The sequence below is a fragment of the Neofelis nebulosa genome, chromosome 1 (assembly GCF_028018385.1).
Source record: "Neofelis nebulosa isolate mNeoNeb1 chromosome 1, mNeoNeb1.pri, whole genome shotgun sequence".
Taxonomy (NCBI): Eukaryota; Metazoa; Chordata; class Mammalia; order Carnivora; family Felidae; genus Neofelis; species Neofelis nebulosa.
The window spans coordinates 106,310,462-106,332,932 of NC_080782.1; the positions used below are offsets into that span (position 1 = coordinate 106,310,462).

Consider the following 22,471-nt stretch of genomic DNA (forward strand, 5'->3'; position numbering starts at 1 on the left):
AGACACCTGAAAAAATGCTCAATATCACTCATCATCAGGGAAATATAAATCAAAACCACAATGAGATACCACCTCACACATGTCAGAATGGCTAACATTAACAACTCAGGCAACAACAGATGTTGGCGAGGATGCGGAGAAAGAGGTGGGACTCTTGCAGTGCTGGTGGGAATGCAAACTGGTGCAGCCACTCTGGAAAACAGTATGGATGTTCCTCAAAAAGTTAAAAATAGAACTACCCAGCAATTGTACTACTAGGTATTTATTCAAGGGATACAGGTGTTATGTTTCAAAGGGGCACATGCACCCCAATGTTTATAGCAGCGCTATCGACAACAAAGTATGGAGAAAGTTCAAATGTCCATCAACAGATGAATGGATAAAGAAGATGTAGTATGTATATACAATGGAGTATTACTCAGCAGCAAAAAGAATAAAATCCTGCCATTTGCAACTATGTGAATGGAACTAGAGGGTATTATGCTAAGCAAAATTAGACAAAGATTTTACTCATGTGGAATTTAAGATACAGAACAGATGAACCTAAGGGAAGGGAAGCAAAAATAATATAAAAACAAGGAGGGTGACAAAACATAAGAGACTCTTAAATTCAGAAAACAAATTCAGGGTTGCTGGAGGGGTTGTGGGTGGGGGGATGGGCTAAATGGGCAAGGGGCATTAAGGAAGACACTTGCTAGGCACTAGGTGTTATACATAGGGGATGAATCACTGGAACCTACTCCTGAAATCATTACTGCCCTATATGCTAACTTGGATGTAAATTAAAAACAAAATAAATAAAATTACAAAAAAAATTATGGAGCGAAAAAAATAAAGAAAGTTTATCACTTTTTTCTTTTCAGGTTAATTTATGCTCTCAGCTTTTTAAATGATTTTTTAAAACTACAATGTGGTAGCTGACCTAGCTGGTTTTGACTGTTAAGGGAACAGCAAGCAACAGTCTGTCGTCAACCTTAGGAATAGGAGGTTTTGCTTCTTTGTGAGTCCATAATTTTGAGTAGGTCAGAATTTTGAATAAATCAGTAGAAACTGAGGTAAATAATACACAGGTCCGGAGAAGATGTGTCTCTTCTATGTCACACACCTTGACAGGGGTGTTGATTAATTCTGCTCTCACCTGAGCTGGGTCTCGGTATGGTGGTGACCCACAGACAAGAAGAGAAACAGGCAATGCAAATGGGCGGGCAGATAACCAAGATCTGGGTGTTACTGGACAAAGACTCAAAAGTAACTATGCTAAAGGATACAGGGGCAAACATGCACAACAACATCATTAAACATATAGGAGATTTCTATACAGAGGTAAAAACTACAGTCATGTAATGAAGAACAAAAGGGAAAAGGCTACACTAAAAGATAAGACACCAGAATGAAACGGACTTACCAGCCAACTGGGTGGAGCAAAGTTTAAGTCAAAATGATAGGTATTTTCCAAAATGAATCACCAAGAGAAGCAAAACAAAACAAATCCAAAAGCTAAAAAGTCCCTGTAAGACCCGTGGGACAATATCTAACAGCTTAAGTAGGTATACACAGAGTCCTAGAAGGAGCGGATAGAAAATGAGGTAGGACATTTATTTGAGAGGACACTGGCTAGGACTGTCCAAAAAAAAAAATGATGCAAGGCATCCATCCACATATTCAAGTGGCTCAGGGAATCCTGAGGAGAATAAATACAAAGAAAACCATACTTGGGCATATCACTGTTAAATCTCTTTTGCAGGCAGGAAGCAGGAAGCAGGAAAAAGTGTGTGATGCAATGACAATGCACTGCCACCCCTCAAAAATTCACATACAAGTGTCAAAACAGACAATGGGGTTATCTAAATATGCGATCCACTTACCACAAGATAGCCTGGGCTGCGAGCATTAGCCAGCAAGCTCGTCTGAGCTGCTGGGGATGCTCTTTCCAAGCATTCTACGAAACAAAGTCCTTCCAAAACACCACTAGGATCCACAGAATCCCCAGGCAGGATAAGAATAGCCTGGCTAAATGTCTAAATTACTTTTTTAGCGATGCTGTTTATGCTTTTCTTTTTGCCTAAGGGCTAGAGGAATATGGAGGCAAGCAGGATACAGAAATCCTTGAAGACAAAAGCACGATTTCGGTAATTCGTCGTAAATCTAGCGCCAAACTGGATAACCTGTACTTAACCCATTCTGTGATCTTTTCACCTCCAAATTAAAAAGATTTCCTACCCCCTTCTTCCAAATAAATTGGTAATCTCATCTTGGTCATTTACGCGTCACACATATCTCTGATGACTCTGAGAAAAGTCAACAAATGTAATTTACCAGTTTTTTAAAGCCCTTTAGGGGGAAAAAATCCACGTAAGGACAAAAGATGCTGAGCTACAACCATTCAATGCACCTATGTATACATACTTAACCTTTGCCAGCTGGGAAAAAAAAAAAAAAAAAAAAACTGGAGAAAGATCACTGCTGTAAGAACCTGTTTTCAGGAAGACCAAGGGGCCAAAGGAAGTATTTTCTCCTCCTTAATGTTTTCAGTTGCAACATTGCAAGCAGACTTAAAGTAAAAATTCCAGCAACTGAAATGCTGAAAACCACATTGACCATGATCTTTATGTTTGTTCTTCTTTTTATCAGTGTTTTGAAACCCAATTCCATCCTTTTCTTAAAATCAAAGGCAAACAAAACCAAACTGGATAATGAATCACGTGCTGGAAAGCAGTATCAGGAAAGACATAAAACTTTGAAAATAACAAAAGAAATTTAAAACATTCTGAAAACTGCAACTCTGAAAACTGGGGTTTTTGTTGTTTTGTGGGAGGCTGTTACATGGGTAGAGTCACTTATAAAAGTTCATTGACATCTGCACATTTTGGGTACGTGTTACTCTTTTTTTTTAATGTCAATTTTTGAGAGAGAGCTCAAGTGGAGGAAGGGGAGAGAGAGGGAGACAGAGGAGCCCAAGTGGGCTCTCTGCTCACAGTGCTGACAGCAGAGAGCCCGATGGAGGGCTTGAAGTCACAAACCAGGAGATCATGACCTAAGCCAAAGTTGGACACTTAACCAATTAAGCCACCCAGACACTCTGGGTATGTGTTACTCTTACAGAAGAATCAATGTCTAAGATCTGTAGGACAATATCAAGCTTAAAATATATGTCATATTGGGGAGCCTGGTTGGCTCAGTTGGGTAGGCGTCTGACTTCAGCTCAGGTCATGATTTCATGGTCCGTGGGTTCAAGTCCCACGTCAGGCTCTGTGCTGGCAGCTCAGAGCCTGGAGTCTGCTTTGGATTCTCTCTCTCTCTCTCTCTCTCTCTCTCTCTCTCTGCCCCTCCCCAATCATGTTCTGTCTGTCTCAAAAATGAATAAATGTTGAAAAAATTTTTAATATATGTCATATCTCAGTAAAAATATGTTTTAAAAGACTAGGTAGGATTTCTTCAAAAGGCAGCAGTCTGTACTAACCTTCAATCAGAACACGAAGTCCCAATATCTGACTACAAAAAGGATGCTAAGCATATTCTACTGGCATTGAATTCCAAAAGATACGTTTTAGCACTGTAATATGAATGCTTTAGTAGTGGTTTTATATCACACCTTACAGAATGAGTAGAATCCACTTCCCTCAGAATTACTTGTATGTGTCTAAGTATAGAGATGTTAGGATTAAAAAAAAATATGGGGTGCCTGTTGCCCGATTTTTCACTGAATTGTTAGAGGAGTGTGGAATTCTGTCAAAGCCAAAATCCTCATAAATTGAGATAAACACACACAGCAACGATAAGGAGAATAAACACTTTCGGACACTTTGCAGCAATACAGAGATTTATAGCAGTGGATGACCAGATGGAAGAGAGTGGTATGTAGGCCAAGGGATGTATCTGGCACTTCAGACAAAAAGAACAACACCTTAAGGATAGCGGATGCCTTCCTTGTGAACCCTGAGAAATACTGGCGGGTACAGGGCACCTCCTGGGAAAGAGGCAGAGCCCCTCCTAATGATGAGAGAGCAAAAGGCAAGCTGAGGACAAAGCACAAGCTATCCCTCTGCGACCCTCCCCATGCCCCATCCAAGGTGGGACACGTGTGACATTCCTCAGGCACTCCTGGCTGCCCAAGAACCAAGGAAAGGGGAAAAACAATGGTTAACGTAGAGATCACAGTCATGCAGGACATGAGACTCCATCAGTCTGCAACTGTCTTAATGATTTACATGGGGAAAAAGGAATTTTATCAATAGCCAACCTTCCAGGAACCTAGAGACTCAATTTCCTGTGACCCTGACACCACCTTCCCCTCCACAGGACAGAAAATCTTAATTCCTCAGTCACTCCTCACAACCCCAGGCCAGCTCTTTCTGCACACGGATCCTGTCCCCATGCTGTAATAAAACCACCTTTCTGCACTGAAGAATTCTTTCTTGGCCAGCAGCTCCGAACCCGAACACTTCAAACCACATCACTATGATGGTGGTGGCCAAGCGTGTAACATGGAGGCCAAGTACAGGGACTAATTGCTTCTGAGCCCTGGCTTCCCCTTGTCCTAGCTCTGTGACCTTGTACGAGTTGTTTAACTTCTCTGTGCTCTCCTGCCAGAGGCAGTGAACTGGACACAGGTTGCCGGAGAGATGATCGCCATATAAGCGTAGTCCCAAAATTCAACGTGAGATTCTTCTCGGCCATGAAGAAAATAATGAATCACTTGTAATGTAGGAAGACATGATGGTCTGAATGTGAGGTCTCTTGTCATAGCTGACCAATGGGGCCCTCAGGAGTTGAGAGTGAACATCAAAGATGGCTGCCCAATAGAGTTAAAAAAACTGACAGCAGAGATGAAAATATCATTGATCTGCCCATTAGAAGATCCTCCTTATGATCCAAATCATAGTAGCTTTTATCTATTTATGTCTAACTAACGTCCACTGCTCCATTTCTTGTACGCTTTAATAACAGGAGGTTGCCGGCAATTCACTGAAAGACCTCCCTGCTTTCCTTCATGAGTTGTCTCTGCTCCTCAGTCAGACCTCACAGAAGCAACTCACTGTGGTAAAATCAATGAAAAGTAGGGGTTTTTTTTCTTATTCTTTAGAAATACCCAACCACTGCAGCAATTTTTTAGAACGTTTTATATTTCGATTGTTTTTGCTTGTAAAGGCTTATAGTCCTCATGAGGCTGTTCTCCAGCATCATAACTTAGTGCCCAGTAAAAATGACAGAAGTTTTTGTTTAGTGGGGTCGCCCATCCTGTTCTGTTTCTGGGTCTGGATGCTCACTGCACAGGATTGTTCAGTTTGTAGAAATTCATCAAGCTGTATACTTCGGAATGTGTGAGATATTTCAACATAAAGTATGATATACATGGAGACACTCAACATACACAATGAAAAACAAAAGTGTCCACAAAGTTCCAAATGCCAGACACGTGCCTAGGGCACCATGTATGGGAAATTGTCTATTCCTCCCTCCCTCAGCTATGACAAGAGACCTCACACTCAGAGCATCATGTCTTCCCACTTTACAAGTGATTCATTCTTTTCTTCATGGCCAAGAAGAATCTCACGTTGAATTTTGGGACTCCAAGCCAAACTGACTGGGTTTGAATGCTGGCTTCTGACTTATTAGCTGTGGGATCTTGTGTAGGCAATCTAAGCTCAGAACATGCCTCAGTTTCTTCGCCCACAAAATGGTGCTTAAGGTACCACCCTCCTAAGGTTGCTGTGAGGACTGAAGGAATTAGCCCAGGGTATAAAGCACCCAGAACCATGTGGGGCACATGCCAGGGCTGTGTAAGTGTTAGCTATCTCAGGATCTGTGGTAGCAATCCTCCCCTCACACCAAGCTGCTTTCACTTGCGCAGCATACGAGTCTCCGCGACAACGTTACCTCCTGGCCTAAGATGGTGGTGGCTTGAGGACATTCAAGTGGAGAACATAGGGTAGGGTTTATCATTCTGCTCAGCCCAGAGCCCCTGATGGTTACCCGTCAGCTTATTTACTTGACACTACTTTCCACTCATTCCCAGACACCAAGCAACCTTTCAAATGCCCTGGATGGGTATTCAGCTATCTGCATGAATTCCAAAAAATGTCAATTACATGGTGTGTGTCTGTTTATTTTTTAATGTTTATTTATTTTTGAGAGAGAGGCGAGCACGAGTGGGGGAGGGGCAGAGAGAGAGGGAGACACAGAATCCGAAGCAAGCTCCAGGCTCTGAGCTGTCAGCCCAGAGCCTGACATGGGGCTTGAACCCACAAACCATGGGATCATGACCCGAGCCAACGTCCGACGCTGCAGCCAGGCGCCGACTGAGCCACCCAGGCGCCCTGCTGTGCATCTATTTTTAATTGACAATCAAAGTGCGGTAGTAGAGAAGTGAAGTTTTAAACTTGTTTACACACAGTGACATGTTTTAGGCTCTTTCCTCATTGCTACAGGCCTCCCGGCTGCTGTTTCCAACCACTGGGCGTTACACAGAGGCATCCAGCCTATTTTCTCAGTCACACTCTCAACTGTGTACACCCACAATGCCCCCAAACTTTCTGGAACGACAGTGTTGCAAGAACCATCTGTGCACATGTCCTTGGACAGAGGCCACTTTTTCCAGATTGAGACGGCTGGGCCGTGGGGCAGACCACGCCCAGTTTAACTAAGAGCTGCCAGTCTACTCCCCTAAACAGCCTTCCAACTCTATGGGATGGCTGCAAGAGGCCACTTTGGTACAACAACCTTCGTGATGAGGCAGAGAGTATTATTCCCCCAGTGTACTGATGAGGAAAGACGAGCCTTTCCCTCAGCCTCCTAGCCAGTACACATGTGCCTGATCTCAAAGCCTGTGTGTACCCCCCCCCCCATGGAGGGTCACCTCAAGGCCATGCCTTCCATACCAATCTCACGTCACACTCCCTCCATTCCAGTCTGGCGGACAACTTAACTGTGGGCAGTATGGAATGTTCATGTCTACATTCATGCTGCTTACAATGTCCTGTTCCTCCTTCAAGACCAGATGAAAATTCACGAGCTCTAGGCGGCCTTTTCTGATTGCCACTCACAGATTTCGATTCAAAATCAATACCGCACTAATACTGTTTACCACACAATTTATTATTGCCTTGGCTTTATTTATTTGCTAATTATATTACAATCCTGAAGGTAAGCAGCCAGTCCTGTGAGGAACATTCCTCCACACCTAACAGACTGCTGAGTGTATGGTACGCATTCCTAAGTACACACTTTTAACAATGCAGACATTTTACCTCAAAAAATCAGCTGGTGTAAAATAACCCTTTATTTTACAAAATAAGAAAAAAACTCTGGTTGAATAATAATTAAATAACAACCATGATAACAGTAATCATAACTTAAAGGATGGCTCCAATTTGTTGGACAGTCCTTAACTGCCTGTGTGGGAAAAACTTTTCATCCATGATCTCATTTACTCCTCAAAACAATCTGAGAAGACGAGTATTATTTTGTTCCTCAATTTTCAGAGGAGGAAACTGAGGCTTTCTTTCGATGGTTGGTCCAAAGACACAGCTGGTAAGTTTCACATATGGACTCCTGCCCATTTTAAGTGTCACCAACGTTAATTTGTAGATGGCTGATGTGAAAACAAACAAAAACTATAAACTGCCTCAAAAATTTCTGATGGAAATCTACCACCTCTAAAAGCCTTTGTAAAAAAAAGTTTACACAATACAACACTTCATGCGACTAAAATACCCCCAGAATCATGACACCAACGGGTCTCTCCAACCTTTCCTCGTCTTCCAACCTCCTTAAACTAGGGTAACAAGTACTACATCCTCCAAAAAAGAAATTACTCTTTAACACTTGAAATCCCTGGGACTAGGAACATGTATTCATTACCATCCAGCAACTCCATACATAATAAGGCTCAAAATGTAGATATTTTAAAACCAAATCCCTTAGTGTTCAACAATCAACCTATTTTTTTTTTTTTTTTTTTTTGCTATTACAGACAGAAACACAATGCCCTGATTTCACATTGCCATTATTCCACATCATCTATGCAACCGTGAACTCTGCTCACCATAGCTTCTTGCCTCTTCTGGTTTCTAAGGTCTCCAAGATATTTACTCTTCAGACAGGTAAAAAAGTGAAACAAAAAAAAAAAAAAAAAAGTGAAACAAGGATCAATCTTAAAGTGTTTATGGTCATGAGAAAAGAAGACCATCTGCCCTGAGATAGCTCTGGGCTGATTTTCCCAGCAGGGGAGCCCAGGTTTTATAAACCTTATTCTCATTAGAAAAAGGTAGGGAAATTGCTGAGAATTAGTATAAAATATTTTCAGGCCCAACAGCAGACTAAAACAATATATTTTGGAATTATATGTGGGTTTTTGGTAGTTGGATGATCTGTGCATTCAGGGTAAGTTTGGTTTGTTTTTTAAAAGAGGACAGAATAAGGGGCGCCTGGGTGGCTCAGTTGGTTGAGCGTCCAACTTCGGCTCAGGTCATGATCTCGCGGTCTGTGAATTCGAGCCCCGCGTCCGGCTCTGTGCTGACAGCTCAGAGCCTAGAGACTGCTTTGGATTCTGTGTCTCCCTCTCTCTCTACCTCTCCCCCGCTCATGCTCTGTCTCTCTCTCTCTGTCAAAAATAAATAAACATTAAAAAATAAAAAATAAAATAAAAGAGGACAGAATGCTCCAATACCTTCTGGTTTTGAAATTTATTAGATGCTATGCCTACCACTATTTACTCTCACATGCTCTAATTTTAAGTATGATCTTTATGAACCTATTTATTCTGGATCAGCAAAGCCACCAACAGAAAATGACAGCTCATTGAGAATAACTCTTCATCATCCTTTTGTGCTGAAATGCCAGAGGATATGAAAAGTAATCCTCTGTTTTCTCCTGTGTTCTTTCCTCGTGGACCTCCCGTCTCCCCAGATCATGTCCCTGATGCTCCCATATCAAATTGATTTTTATTTAACAGAGGCCTTTACCAGTTCCACAAATAACTGCACTATGGTCTTTGAACTATTATTCCTAGTGCTCGGTTTGCTTCATTCTTTGTTCATTTACTGTGTTAGAGCATTCATACTGTGGGATAGACAGGTGAGCATATTCTCAAAGTGAAAGACATTTTAGAAATTCCCAGAGGACAAGCTTAGCCAATCAGAGGTACATTACTTACCTTTGATTTCTTCCTACCCATTTACTCTTATTCAAATAAAACAGATTTAAAAGCTTGTTTTCCTATACTTAAAGCACAAAAGCCTTTCTAAGACTGAGAGAAAAAAAAATCCAGACTGGAAAAAAAAAAAAAAGCCAATTCCTTGAGCAGACAATGAGCCCCTTATGTCTGGTCCATATTTTCCCCATAGCTTTAACATAATTCTGTTCTAAAAATTAACTTCCACTGAAGACACTGATAGGAGACTCCTAATAATAATGCTTTGCAAGTAATGAGGAATGATGTCATTGGTAGATAGATGGGCTTTAGGACTGAGAAATGCCATTCAAAAATCTCAGACTAAATGGTGAAGTGACTAGTTATAAATAGCCTTGAGGGAAAAGAAAAATAATTGCTTGGCTTGATGAAGAGAACATTTCATATACTCTCATTTAACAGATGAGAAATCTAGAGCAATGGGGGCTCAGTGTTAAATGGCTACCCCAAAAGCTGGTTTATGGCAAGTCCTGATGCACAGCCCAGGCTAGTATATTCTTCCACCATCTAACTGCTGTAGGGAAACTGAACATTTCTACCTGATCACACTTCCTTCAAGATTACACAACACCGACTCCCAACAAAATCAGGGCCCTCAAGAGATCTGGCAGCTGGTTTACCATAAATTGTTTCTGACCCCCAGAACGTGGGCACCTGTAATTTGCAAGAGCTCTTTACTACAGCTCAGGTTACTGAATTGAAAATGATACAGTGCAGATTCTAAAGCAATGTGCTTATAATGAAAGGTCACCGGCTACACAGATGCACATTTCCATTTGCTATTTATTGTCCAAGTAACATATCCACACAGCTAACAGTGGCTTCCCCCATCACTTCCTATGTAAAGATTTTTAGGCTCTTCTCAAATTTCTAGTACTGCGGCATTTGGGGGAGAAAAGGACTCGACCCTTAAACCTTATTTGGCAACATGGCTGAACCTGTTCACATAGCACATTAAGGCACCAGGTAACTTCTTTACAGTAGTTTGATGACTTCCTCTTAAAGTCTATCTAGAAAAAGAAGCCATGACTCTTGCTCAAAACAAAACAACAAAAAGAGTCTCGCCGCCATTAAAAGAAAATCAGGTAACCTGTAGTGTAATAGGGAATACATTGCATGGTGAGGCACAGTATTTCTAAAAATGCCAAGGAAGAATGAAAGGAATACGAGAAGAAACAAAGAGGAGGAACAAAAGCACATGCTGAGTGGAGTCCTTAGAACACCATTGACCAAGGGGACCTACTGGGTATAACACGATGCGTTAGTACCTCAATAGCTAAAACTCTTAGGTGCGGTCCAAGAAAGACCTCGTATATTCTGAGCTGTGCTCTACTTCAGCAAAATTCACTTATGACATGATGAAACCATCCAACTTACTCAAAGCTGGCTTATTTCTTCCCCTCACACACCAACAGAACTTTCATGACTTCATCACAAGCGTTATGAACCAAAGCAAATCATCTGAAGGAGCTTGGGGAGGGGACACCCTAGGCACTTAACAAATTTAACAAAGGGCTATGACATCTGGAGTCCACTTCCAAATATTTCAGCATAAGCAATGTAATTTTATGCATTGGTTATATTTATCCCCTATACCACTGTCAGTGGCCCTGATCACAATTTACTACCCCAGAGTGGTCAACTAGTGTTACATCAGAGGTATCCACATTTCAGTCAACACTAGAGGTTTTGCCAATTGGCATCACGAAATGGGTTTTCACTGCTGAAGTCAAAATCAGTGGCTTCCGGATTGGCATAATGGGTGTAATAAACAGGCTCTCGTTGTTAAAACTAGTGGTATTTAAGGTAAGGAGGCAAAATCAATTTAGAGATATTCTTTATTCTGGCAAGAACAGGGCTTAAGAACCTAGGGAAGCCTTGGGGCACCTGAGTGGCTCAGTTAAGCATCTGACTCGTGATTTCAGCTCAGGTCATACTCTCACAGTTTGCGAGTTCAAGTCCCGTGTCAGGCTCCACGCTGACAGTGCAGAGCCTGCTTGGGATTTTCTCTGTCTCTGTCTCTCTGTCTCTCTCTCTCTCTCTCTCTATTTCTATCCGCCCCTTCCCTGTGTGTTCCCTGTCTCTCAAAAATAAGTAAACTTTAGGGGCGCCTGGGTGGCTCAGTCGGTTAAGCATCCAACTTCGGCTCAGGTCATGATCTCACGGTCCGTGGGTTCGAGCCCTGCGTCGGGCTCTGTGCTGACAGCTCAGAGCCTGGAGCCTGCTTCAGATTCTGTGTCTCCCTCTCTCTCTGACCCTCCCACGTTCATTGCTCTGTCTCTGTCTCAAAAATAAATAAAACATTTTTTAAAAAATTAAAAAAAAAATAAGTAAACTTAAAAAAAAAAAAAAAGAATCTAGGGAAGTCTGGAACTTCTAGTCTCAGGACTGGTACCTGAGGACCAAAGGCTCAATGGCCTTATATCCAGCAGCTGGGTCAAGGGACCCTGTTGTCAGATGCCCATTACAAAGGCGAGAGAATCCTGCCTCTGTAAAGTTGTTAGGTCACTGACCTTGAGCGGAATTTGCTGAAAAGATCTGGCTGGAGGCCAGAGAGCAGGGATTTCACCAGGACAGGACAGGTTTACAGGACAGGCTACAGGAATGCTTTGTGCCCATTTGCTGGTACATGTTTGCTTACTGAAAGTCTGTGTGCAGGAGGCACACTCGAGGTGTGTGGGATTAGCAAGGTTTACCCAAAACCTCAGCCACTCTTCTGTGGATACTGCTATTTATTAAAGAGAACCTAAGACTGGAGCATGACCAAACTGTCATAAGAGTATTCTCAACAAATATATAACACAGAAATGTAACCGTGGAGCCCACCCTCACCAAGTCTCAATACCTTAGGAGTTGTACACGTCTGCTGTTGAACACAGCCATTTTTATGAATTAATAGTATCTAAACTGAGGGGCACCTGGGTGGCTCAGTCAGTTAAGCGTCCCACTTCAGCTCAGGTCATAATCTCGCAGTTCGTGAGTTTGAGCCTCGCCTTGGGCTCTGTGTTGACAGCTCAGAGCCTGGAGCCTGCTTCAGATTCTGTGTCTCCCCCTGCTTGTGCCCTCTCTCTCTCCCTCTCTCTCTCTCTCTCTCTCTCTCAAAAGTAAATAAACATTAAGAAATTATTTTAAAAAATATCTAAACTCATAATTAAATACATTATAGTGAAAACAAAGGTAACAGATATTTAAAACTGATTCACTTTTGGGGCACCTGGGCAACTTAGTTATGTGTCCGACTTCAGCTCAGGTCACGATCTTGCAGTTAGTGAGTTCAAGTCCCTGCCTTGGGCTCTTTGCTGACAGCTCAGAGCCTGGAGCCTGCTTCAGATTCTGTGTCTCCCTCTCTCTCTGCCGCCCCACCCCCCACCACTCTCCGCTCGTGCACTGTCTCTCTCTCAAAAATACACATACATTAAAAAAAAATTTTTTTTAACCTGATTCACTGCCTAATTATTTTGTTATATTTACTAGAGCTTATGTCAATTTCATCTCTATGGTAGAAAAACTATGTACATATGCTCTACCAGGCATCTCTTTCCACCTCTGAGGTCAGTTTCGTCACAGCAGTACTTGAAATTGGCTGTGGTAGGAGTATCCACAGAAACCAGCAAATGCTACGTATCAGGGTTTTGTTTGTTTTCAGGGCTGGTTGTTAAAACCAGAACTCCGCTGGTACGGATGGTCTTGAATTCATAGAGCAGACTTTGCTTCCTCTAAGAGCTTCAAATACACCAGCATATGTAAAACCCCACAGCCTCATTTTGCACAGAGGAACCACACCACCATGCACACCCGCCGCCTGGGGCAACGGGACACACTCACTTTTGAAGCAGCTGGGTCCACTAGTCTCTGCCGATGTCTGGCGGAGTTGAAATGGCTCTTCGGAGGCTGCCCTTCCTGACAGTGAATGGAAGATGGGGCATGAACAAGAGATGGGAAGGGGAGAAGGTGGGGTGTGGGATGATGGCAAATGGTCAGAAAAGGGAGAGGGACAGCGTTTAACGGCACTGTACTTGTTTCTTTTAGCTGATATCCAATAGCAACACCACCACGTTTTCCCCCAGAGAAGCACCTACCATGTTCAAGTCCTTTTGTTAAAATGAGCCCTATATATATACACATGTGAGTAATAAAGTTATCAACACAGCCCAGTATCCAGGCATTTCCCACCAAATCTTCATTTTTTTCCCTTATCTGCTACTGTCTCTAATTATATTCCAAGGATACCAAGGAAAACTGGAATGTGATTTCCCTGAGCACAAAGTCAATCTTCCTGGAATAACAAAAGGCATTCAAGGAGCATTCTTACAGTGAGACTTGCCACCCCTTTGGGTACCACCAAAATGACACAGGAATCACAGTCTTCTTCAAAACCATGAAGAGTCTGCAGCCTGTCTGCATCATCCTGGCAGAATGCCTGGCGTCTGACAGTCACCAAAATCTCTGACCCTGAGTGCAATTAAATCTTATTGGCTCCAATCAAGATTGAGCATTAAGCTAATAATGTAATCTATATAGAAGGGTGGTCTTTCCTTAGTCCAGTCCTATTAATGACCCTGTATATATACAGGACACATGGATCTCACAGGAAGACTTAATACTTCCCCCTTGCTTATTCTATGCCAAACACATTTACCAAAAAAAAAAAAAAAAAAAAAAAAATTTAGAATCAGGGTCCACATAAACTATATACAATTTCACATCTCCATTCTTTCAAGAATTTAAGCAGCAAACACGATCCACTGTGAGCATCAACTTAAGTGATGATGAGATCAAAGCAACAGAGAGAGAAGGTCTCAAAGACTCCCTGGGCTTAAAGCCCCAGTTCCAACTGAGGGACCAGGAAGGGAGCAAAACGCCCCTCATATGAATGTTAGCATTGTCTCTGACCTATTGACAGATCCCAGTAGAAGACCTACTTAGGCGAGAAGGCAGTATCTATATTACAATACTTATGAATTCTTCTTCTTCTAGCAGTAACAGCTCAATTACTTTTAACATAGGGATCAATCATAGCCACTTGAAATGCCAACAATCACTATTTCCAGTGTCCAAAGTAGAATGCTTACCTTTCAGAAAGGAAATGTCATTAAGGAGCGCACTGCAAGTCAGGACTGTGGTTTTCCTAGTCAATGCCCTGCCAACATGCATTCTTTCCCTACCCTGTTCTCAAGGAGTCCAAGGAAATAGTTTTGAATCTCAGCTGACCTAGAAAATATACCTAAGGTTTAACAACAAAAATGATGCTCATTAATCCACTGAATATTTGGCAAAACAAAAACAAACGAACAAACAAAACCTGAATATGATTTCCCATCATAAGGAATCAACGGTTTCACAGGGGAGATAGTTTTAGGTTTTTTAAATCACTTGATTATTTAGTTGGGTTTGAAAATTCTCCTTTAAATTTAATGGTTTATCAGAAAGTGGTGTAATGGTTTTTCTCCCTAAAAGAAGTCATTAGATAAAAATAAATAAATATCCTCATTAATATATCTGGAGATCTATGTGCCCTTATTAACCTCCCTAAGAAACGATGACAACTGATTTAAGAGTTCCAATGCACAGTGCCAGGCTTCCACTCATCAGGAAAAAAATTAATCTTGGCGTTAAATATACAATTACAGTCAATGTGCAAATTAACTAAATCCTAGGCCTGTGGTTTATTGCTCTTCTCTTGACTGCAAGGTGAAAATGTTATTTTTTTTTTAATTAGCTAATTGCACCATGAACTCAGCAGGGGGCAGATGTTGATATTAAAACTAGAATCTGAATCTTAAACTCCCTCCCCTGTGGAAGGGTTTTAAAGAGAGTAACCACATCCTTCAAGGAGGGGGGGAAAGGGAGGGTGTAGGTGGGTTTTCGAAACCTGGTTTCCATTTTATCTCATTTATCATCAAGTGCAATGAATCTTTGACAACAGTCTGCTTGCAGTGAACAAATATGTGTATGAAATAATCAATACATTTATACAGATTCTAGTAATACATCTTAATAGAAACCAAAGAACAGCCTGGAGGATTGATGTCATTTTAATGAATCGCATATGGAGTGAAAATAAAGGAAATGTGCACAGCTCGCACCAAGTTTTTCTCCATGTGACTCCTATCTTAAACTAATCTTAATTTTCAATAGAAGAGTCACATTGTATTCTATCACGGGGCGGGGCGGGGGGGAGGTAGTGGCGGTCAGTTACTCACATATTCTGGAATTAGTTTGATGACACTGAGGCCTTGTGGAAAGATGTGCATTGCCATGTCTTGGATAAAACCTTTTGAGAAGAATGTAATTCATTAGAAGCTAGACGTGCCTGCTTCTTCACTTTATGGAGACCTTAATTTAAAAGCTTGTTCTTTCCCATTTTCCAGTCTTGTTACAGGCCAGATTCCCTGACACATCCAGGGGAAATACAAACAACACGTCTTTGAGTACAGGCAGTTATATAAAGTCAATTATGAAATACTTGACATTTTTAAAAAAGTAAACAGGGCTCTTATTAACAGTAATACAGGAAACCAACATCCTATATATATATATATATATATAAATTCTAAGTATAGTTTTCCATGTTCAAGGAAAACAGTGAATTCTATCATTCAGGCCAACATTAAAGACAAAATTTGTGACTTTTCTTTTCCCAAACTTTGAGTCCCAACAAGTCATTTTTCCTCCTAAATGACGGCCTTCAGACTCTGGTATCTGTCATTGCAGACTGAGACATCAGTCTCTGGATAGCATTTACCTCCTGGCTAATTCCATCAACATCAGCAAAATAACAGATTGGACCTGGGTGGCCCACGGGGCTCTCCACCAAGCAGCTTAATTTACATATGTAAATAGGGGTTCTTTACTGCAAGGGAAGGGGGCAGGAGAAGGAGGGGTAGAAACCTCACCATCAGTTTTGTGGAAACATTATATTGCTTAGGTCAACCTAACCAAAATCCTTTTGCTGTGATAACCACCACTAATAAAAGTAGCAGCCCACGGTTATGTAAATAAACTATTAAAAAATGACATAGGAGGGGCGCCTGGGTGGCGCAGTCGGTTAAGCGTCCGACTTCGGCCGGGTCACGATCTCGCGGTCCGTGAGTTCAAGCCCCGCGTCAGGCTCTGGGCTGATGGCTCGGAGCCTGGAGCCTGTTTCCGATTCTGTGTGTCTCCCTCTCTCTCTGCCCCATTCCCGTTCATGCTCTGTCTCTCTCTGTCCCAAAAATAAATAAAAAACTTTGAAAAAAAAAAAAATTAAAAAAAAAAAAAAATGACATAGGAAGTGTTGACATGTGCATAATCTGGAAACTTAATGAGACACATTTCATCTCCATGCTAAATGCTTTCCTCAAGGCTTCTCCTGTTAAGTAAGTCATTTTAGAAATTAGAAACATCCCTTAACACTGCAGATCATACTTTTTTAAAGAAATTATTGTTCCCTGAACATTACAGATCTGATGGCATAGTACTTTAGCCTAATTTGCATCACACAAACACACTTACAAGAATGCTCGGTGGAAAACAATTTATCAGGCATGAAATAAGAGGTGTCCAGTGAATTTAGTAGCTGACATCAGATGACTAAAATCACTAGTTCTTTAAGCCAGGTATAAGATCCTGTATCTCAAAATTAGAGCCACAAGAAAAACTTTAAACCAAGTATATCTGTAATTTTGTCATTAGCCCCATTATTGTAAAAACAAGAATGTACCATGGGACATTTCTAGACTAGATATTTTAATATAAGAAAACAAACACAATAGACATAATTGTGTGAAGGGCTCCCAGACGACTTCTTAGAAGTCCGTCCAAACAATTTTCATTTTGGAAAGAATCACGTGCATGTTCAGCTAATAAACTTTTTCACTGAACTCGGACACATCGTTTTGTCTGTGATGAATAGATTTCACTCCCATCTGAAGCGCTCACTAAACAGTCCACCAAAATACAATGAAGTTACAGCCAACAGGTGCTGGCGAAGGAGCCCCTGCATGTCTACAAAGTAATCCAGCCCATGCAAAGTCAAGACACTCCCCAAGAACAAACGGAGTGAAAGAATTCACAAGCTCAGGGCATTTAACGATTATAAGCATATCAAAATAAGGATCAAAAACCCAAATGAACATGTAATGCAAGAAATGTACCATTTGGAAGCCGAAACACATTTTCGATTACGACATGGTAGGATTCTGAAACACATAGAACTAATCCCACTATAATTTATGAAAACCTCCATAATTAATTGCCTTGTGAAGATGGGGAGTAATCTTGTCAAGAGCAGGTGAGCCAAAATGGGGTAAAGGAAGGGATACTCCCACCTGTGAAGGCAAACCCTCACACAGGGGCTTTCTGACTTTTGCCACTGCGATGCTCAGTGAGAAATACATTTCATGTCACGCAACAGTCCATGACAATACTGCCAGCAAGGCACTCTATTTTCTCATCTAGTGTAGTTTCTTTTTAAACAAATGCTGGTCCCTAGCTACCAAATCAGATGGATTTGACGTACGGTTCAAAACCACACCAAGGACTTGGTACTTAGATGGCGATGAGATGGGAATCTTTAGACCCTAGCACTTTAGGTTGTATCCCAAACTCCAATCATTCACTTAGTAATTTTTCCCATGCACGATGTCTATTACATCTACTGTGCATGCTACTCTTTTAATTACTTTGAAAGATGGCTCCATTAAAAAAAAATGGAATATTTCCATTTTTGACAATGGTCTAAGTCATACTATCTTGAAATTTTGGCTTTATACCGCTAGTTACTTTTTTTCTTAAGAATTTCTTTTCAGGGGTGCCTGGGTGGCTCAGTCAGTTGAATGTCTGACTTCAGCTCAGGTCATGATTTCACAGCTAATGAGTTCGAGTCCCGCGTCGGGCTTTGAGCTGACAGCTAGGAGCCTGGAGCCTGCTTTGGATTCTGTGTCTCTCTGTCTCTCTGTCCCTCCCCATCTCTCAAAAAAAAAAGTGTTCTTCAACGTTCAACGTTTAATCATTTTTGAGAGAGAGAGACAGAGTGCAAGGCAGGGAGGGGCAGAGAGAGACGGAGACACAGAATCCAAAGCAGGCTCCGGGCTCCAAGCTGTCAGCACAGACTCTGACACGGGGCTCGAACTTGTGAATAGTGAGATCATGACCTGAGCCAAAGTAGGATGCTTGAGTGACTGAGCCACCCAGGTGCCCCATCATTTTTTCTAATGTATATTAATATAAATATATTAAATACAACATAAAAATATCTGCGTACTGACAGCAGTCATCTGTGTGCCACCAGGGGTGTCCACAAAACCTGTGGTGGCAGTGAGCAGCCCAGGTGCTGCTGTGATGGTTATTTGGAGGCAGAGTGGGTGGTGACCCTAAACTGGTGTTTATGACTCTGCCTTAACATCTCCCCCTGAACCCCAACTGCTACTCTGAGACATCAAGCAGGGATTACACACTTGATGAGTCCATGACCAATTCTTGACCTCTGTCCCCGAAATCTGTCCTCCTCAGTGCACCTCATCTGCAGCCTTCCTCACCTCCAACATTCGCCCAACTGCTCTAACCAACAACCTCGGGTCAACCTTACTGCCTCATTCTTAATCTCAGATCTCCTGGGCCAGAGACCAAACCCCCCCCCCCCACACTCACCCATATTTAATCTGTCAGCAAATCCTATCCGTTTTAACTGCATAATACATTTCGAACTCAACCTTTCTTACTTTTACCATTATCTACCTCATCCAAGCCACTTATCTGTATTGTTTGCGAGGGCTGCCACAAGAAAATACCATACACTGGGTAGCTTAAACAACACTTTCTCATAGTTCTGGAGGCCAGAAGTCTAAGGTCAAGAGGTCAATCAGGGTGTTTCCTTCTGAGTGCTGTGAGGGAAGGATCTGTCCCAGCGTCTTTGGCCTCTAGGTGGCCCTCCTCTCCCTGTGTCTTTGAACACTATCTTTTCTTCAGGCAGGTCTGCCTCTGTCTCCAAGTTTCCCCTTATTATAAGGACACCAGTTACACTGGATTAGGGATCACCCTAACATCTTCCATTTAACTTGAATACCTCTGTAAAGACCCTATCTCCAAATAACATCACATTCTGAAATACACGGTTAGGACTTCAACCTATTTGGGGGCAGACACAATTCAATGCATACCACCATCCGAGTCATCCAGACTCTGGCAATATCTCACATTCCTTCTGCTACTTTTGCTGTCTCTAGAAGTCTACTCTCCCAGAGGGAGACAAAACCACCCTGTAAAACATATGCAATATTCCCTTCCTCCAAACTCTCCAGTATATTTCCCTTCTACTCAACCAAGTCCTTCCAGGGCCTCCAAAGCCATGGCGAGCCCAGTGCTAGAACTTGTTTGGATCCTATGCTCCCCAACCTACTGCATCTCTCACTCCACTCTGGTCACACTAGCCTCTGTGCTGTTTCTAGAGCTCTTTAAGCAGATTCTCAACTCAGGTTCCCTGTGATTCTTCACTAAAAACCATTCCCAGGAGTATGTGTGCAAAGCATGCCCATTCACTGCATTCAGGAAAGCCCACAGTCCCCTCCCCTAAGACAGCCCCCTATCAACACTCCCTTTCTCCTTCTCCTCCTTTACTTCCTAACAATCACTACTCTGTGACATTATGTTGTACATGTATGTGCTCATCTTTTATTTCCTATAAGCTCCACAAGGCCAGGAGTTTGGACTCATGTATTCTCTGCCTGGCACTGGGTGGAGGCTAGATAAATAATTATTGTACCAATAAATGAAGCACATTTATACACATGATGCACAAGTATACCCGATGGTTCATACCCAATGTTTCAGCCAGGCTTCCTTCAGCAAACGGAATGCAGAACTCAGACTGGGTGGTGTGAAGAAAACACTTACAGTGGAATTACTTACAAATACGTAAAAGCAGTAGCGCTGCTTCATCACCGCTGGGCCAGAACAGGCAAAGGAACAGAGCTGCTTCTAGAATGTGTAAGACAGAGCTGGGTATAGAGGGTCACTGACAAGTGCCCTTACTTTTCAGAAGAGCATTCAGCCAGCCTGGGCAATGCCACGGGAAGGGAGCCAGAGAATGACTTCTATCATATTCTTCAGTCTCCCTCCTTGCTTCCAAGTTCCTGTTCACTGGGCCTACCCCAACCTGACGCCAATGGGCATGGAGCCCTGTGATGCAAGTCTGCAGAGGAGATGGGTAGAGGGAGATGAGAAGAAAGGAAGAAGGAGGGAAAATGGAGAGGGAGAGAGGGATGGTGGGAGGGAGGGAGAAGAGAGAGGAGGTAAAAAGAAGAGAAGTGGGTGGAGAGAAAGGCAGAGTGGGGACAAAGAAGGTGGGGGAGGGAGATGATGGGGGAAGGGGGAGAGGTACAAACTGATTTGGGGGTCAAATAGAAGCTATAATCCAAAGTTAGCACCAGCGAGCACAGGGACTGCTTCGCTTCTCTCTTCTCCGCCCAGTCCAGTCTCTTCAACAGCATGTGTTGTTCCACCATTAAAATCTCCCTTTCTAAGTAACATCCCAATGAAAGGTTGGTATCCAGAATATATAAAGAACTTCTGCAACTCAACACCCCCTCGTGCACTGCTGGTGGGAACACAAACCGGCGCAGCCACTGTGGACAACAGTATTGAGTTTCCTCAAAAAATTAAAAAGAGAATTACCATATGATCCAGTAATTTCACTACCGGGTAACTACCCAAAGAAAAACATTAATGTGAAAAGATATATGTACCCCTATGATTATGGCAACATTATCTACAATAGTGAGATTCTGGAAGCAACCCAAGTGTCCAGTGGTAGATGAATGGATAAAGATGTGGTATGTATTTATGTATGTGTGTGTGTGTGTATGTGTGTGTGTGTCTATACACACAATGGAACACACACAATGGACTATTACTCAGCCATAAAAAAGAATAAAATCTTGCCATTTACAACAAATGGATAGAACTAGAGAGCATAATGCTTAGTGATATGTCAGAGAAAGACAAATACCATATGATTTCATGCATAGGTGGGATTTAAAACACAAAACAAAAGAACAGAGAAAAAGGAGACAAACCAAAAAACAGACTCTTAACTATAAAGGACAAACTGATGGTTACCAGAGGGGACATGAGTCGGGGGGAGCAGGGGATGGGTGAAACAGGGAAAGGAGATCAACAAAGAGTACACAAGGAATGTATAGAACTGCTGAATCACTATACTGAACACCTAAACTAATGTAACACTCCATGTTAACTGTACTGGGATTAAAAAAGAAAAAAGACTATGACCCATAAAAAAATTGCCATTACCGAACCGAATATGGTACGCGCATTAGCACTGAAGCACTATGGGAATGCCCAGTTGTTTAAAGGGAATAGAGGCCAACTATTTGAGCTGAGAAGCCATGTGCTCCTTCTCTCTTCTGGCTCTTGCTTCCCAGAAATACTGAAGGGGTAAATTAGGTATTATCCGTAAAGCACCACGTATCTAATGATGGGCACTGTGCTTTTGTCAAGGTTTTACATTAACGTGATTTTCTTAGGTCTGCAGTCTCCAGTCAAAAGAAAAATCCTGGGATTGGATTCCTAAGGAAGTTCAACATCATTTCCCAGCCCAAGTATCCTTCAATTTGCCTTTTAAAGTCATTGAACATTAGGAAAGGACAAAAGTCAGTCTGTACTGAATCTAAGATGCTATGAAGAGGGAGCTTTGGCACTCTAAGGTCCAGTGGGAAATGCAGACCTGAGCGCCAGTCTCCTACAAGCACAGAAGTGGGCCCTTGGTCACTCAGCCCTGCTGAACCTCAGCATCCACACCTGTGACTAGGCAGGAAGCGTCTGAAGGTTTGAAATTCTGAGATCCTCTCAGAGTGTCAGCTCAGTATTGTACAGATCAAAAATATACAGGCAACCTGTTTAAAAACAAGCAAATTCAGTTCACGGGCTCATGTCATAGTTCAAATCTCTTGTAGGCTTCATGATATGTGTGTTTTGGGAATCCCAATATTGACCTGCTATTTAGAAATGTTTATGTTTACAGCAGTTCATAGAGAAATGTTTTGGTCTCTGACTGTATTCTACCCATCAGTCAATGATCCTTTGTTAGAGCTTTTCAGAACATTATATATTGATTCGAATTAATGAATTTTATGTCAACGACCAGTTAACATATTTTACCATAGACAATAAGTTTATGGATGTAATTACTGTCTTGAGCTCCAAAAACACAGCACAATTATATTGCAGCACATATGTCAACCCACTTAAGTCTCTTCAATTTAGAAAAAAAACCTAATGATATCA

At 42.0% G+C, this 22,471-nt stretch overlaps 1 protein-coding gene across 9 annotated transcripts in view; it reads right to left on the reverse strand.

The window, feature by feature from the left end:
- The window catches only part of MAST4 (microtubule associated serine/threonine kinase family member 4), a 568,580-nt gene that overhangs the window by 295,000 nt on the left and 251,109 nt on the right, over positions 1 to 22,471 (reverse strand). For 4 of the 9 annotated variants that reach the window (XM_058730735.1, XM_058730724.1, XM_058730762.1 and 1 more), the window contains exon 4: positions 13,016 to 13,090. The exons of the other annotated variants lie outside the window; for them this stretch is intronic. In XM_058730735.1, the coding sequence (XP_058586718.1) occupies positions 13,016 to 13,090 (75 nt within the window). The remainder of the gene's footprint in view (positions 1 to 13,015; positions 13,091 to 22,471) is intronic. 9 annotated transcript variants of the gene reach the window in all.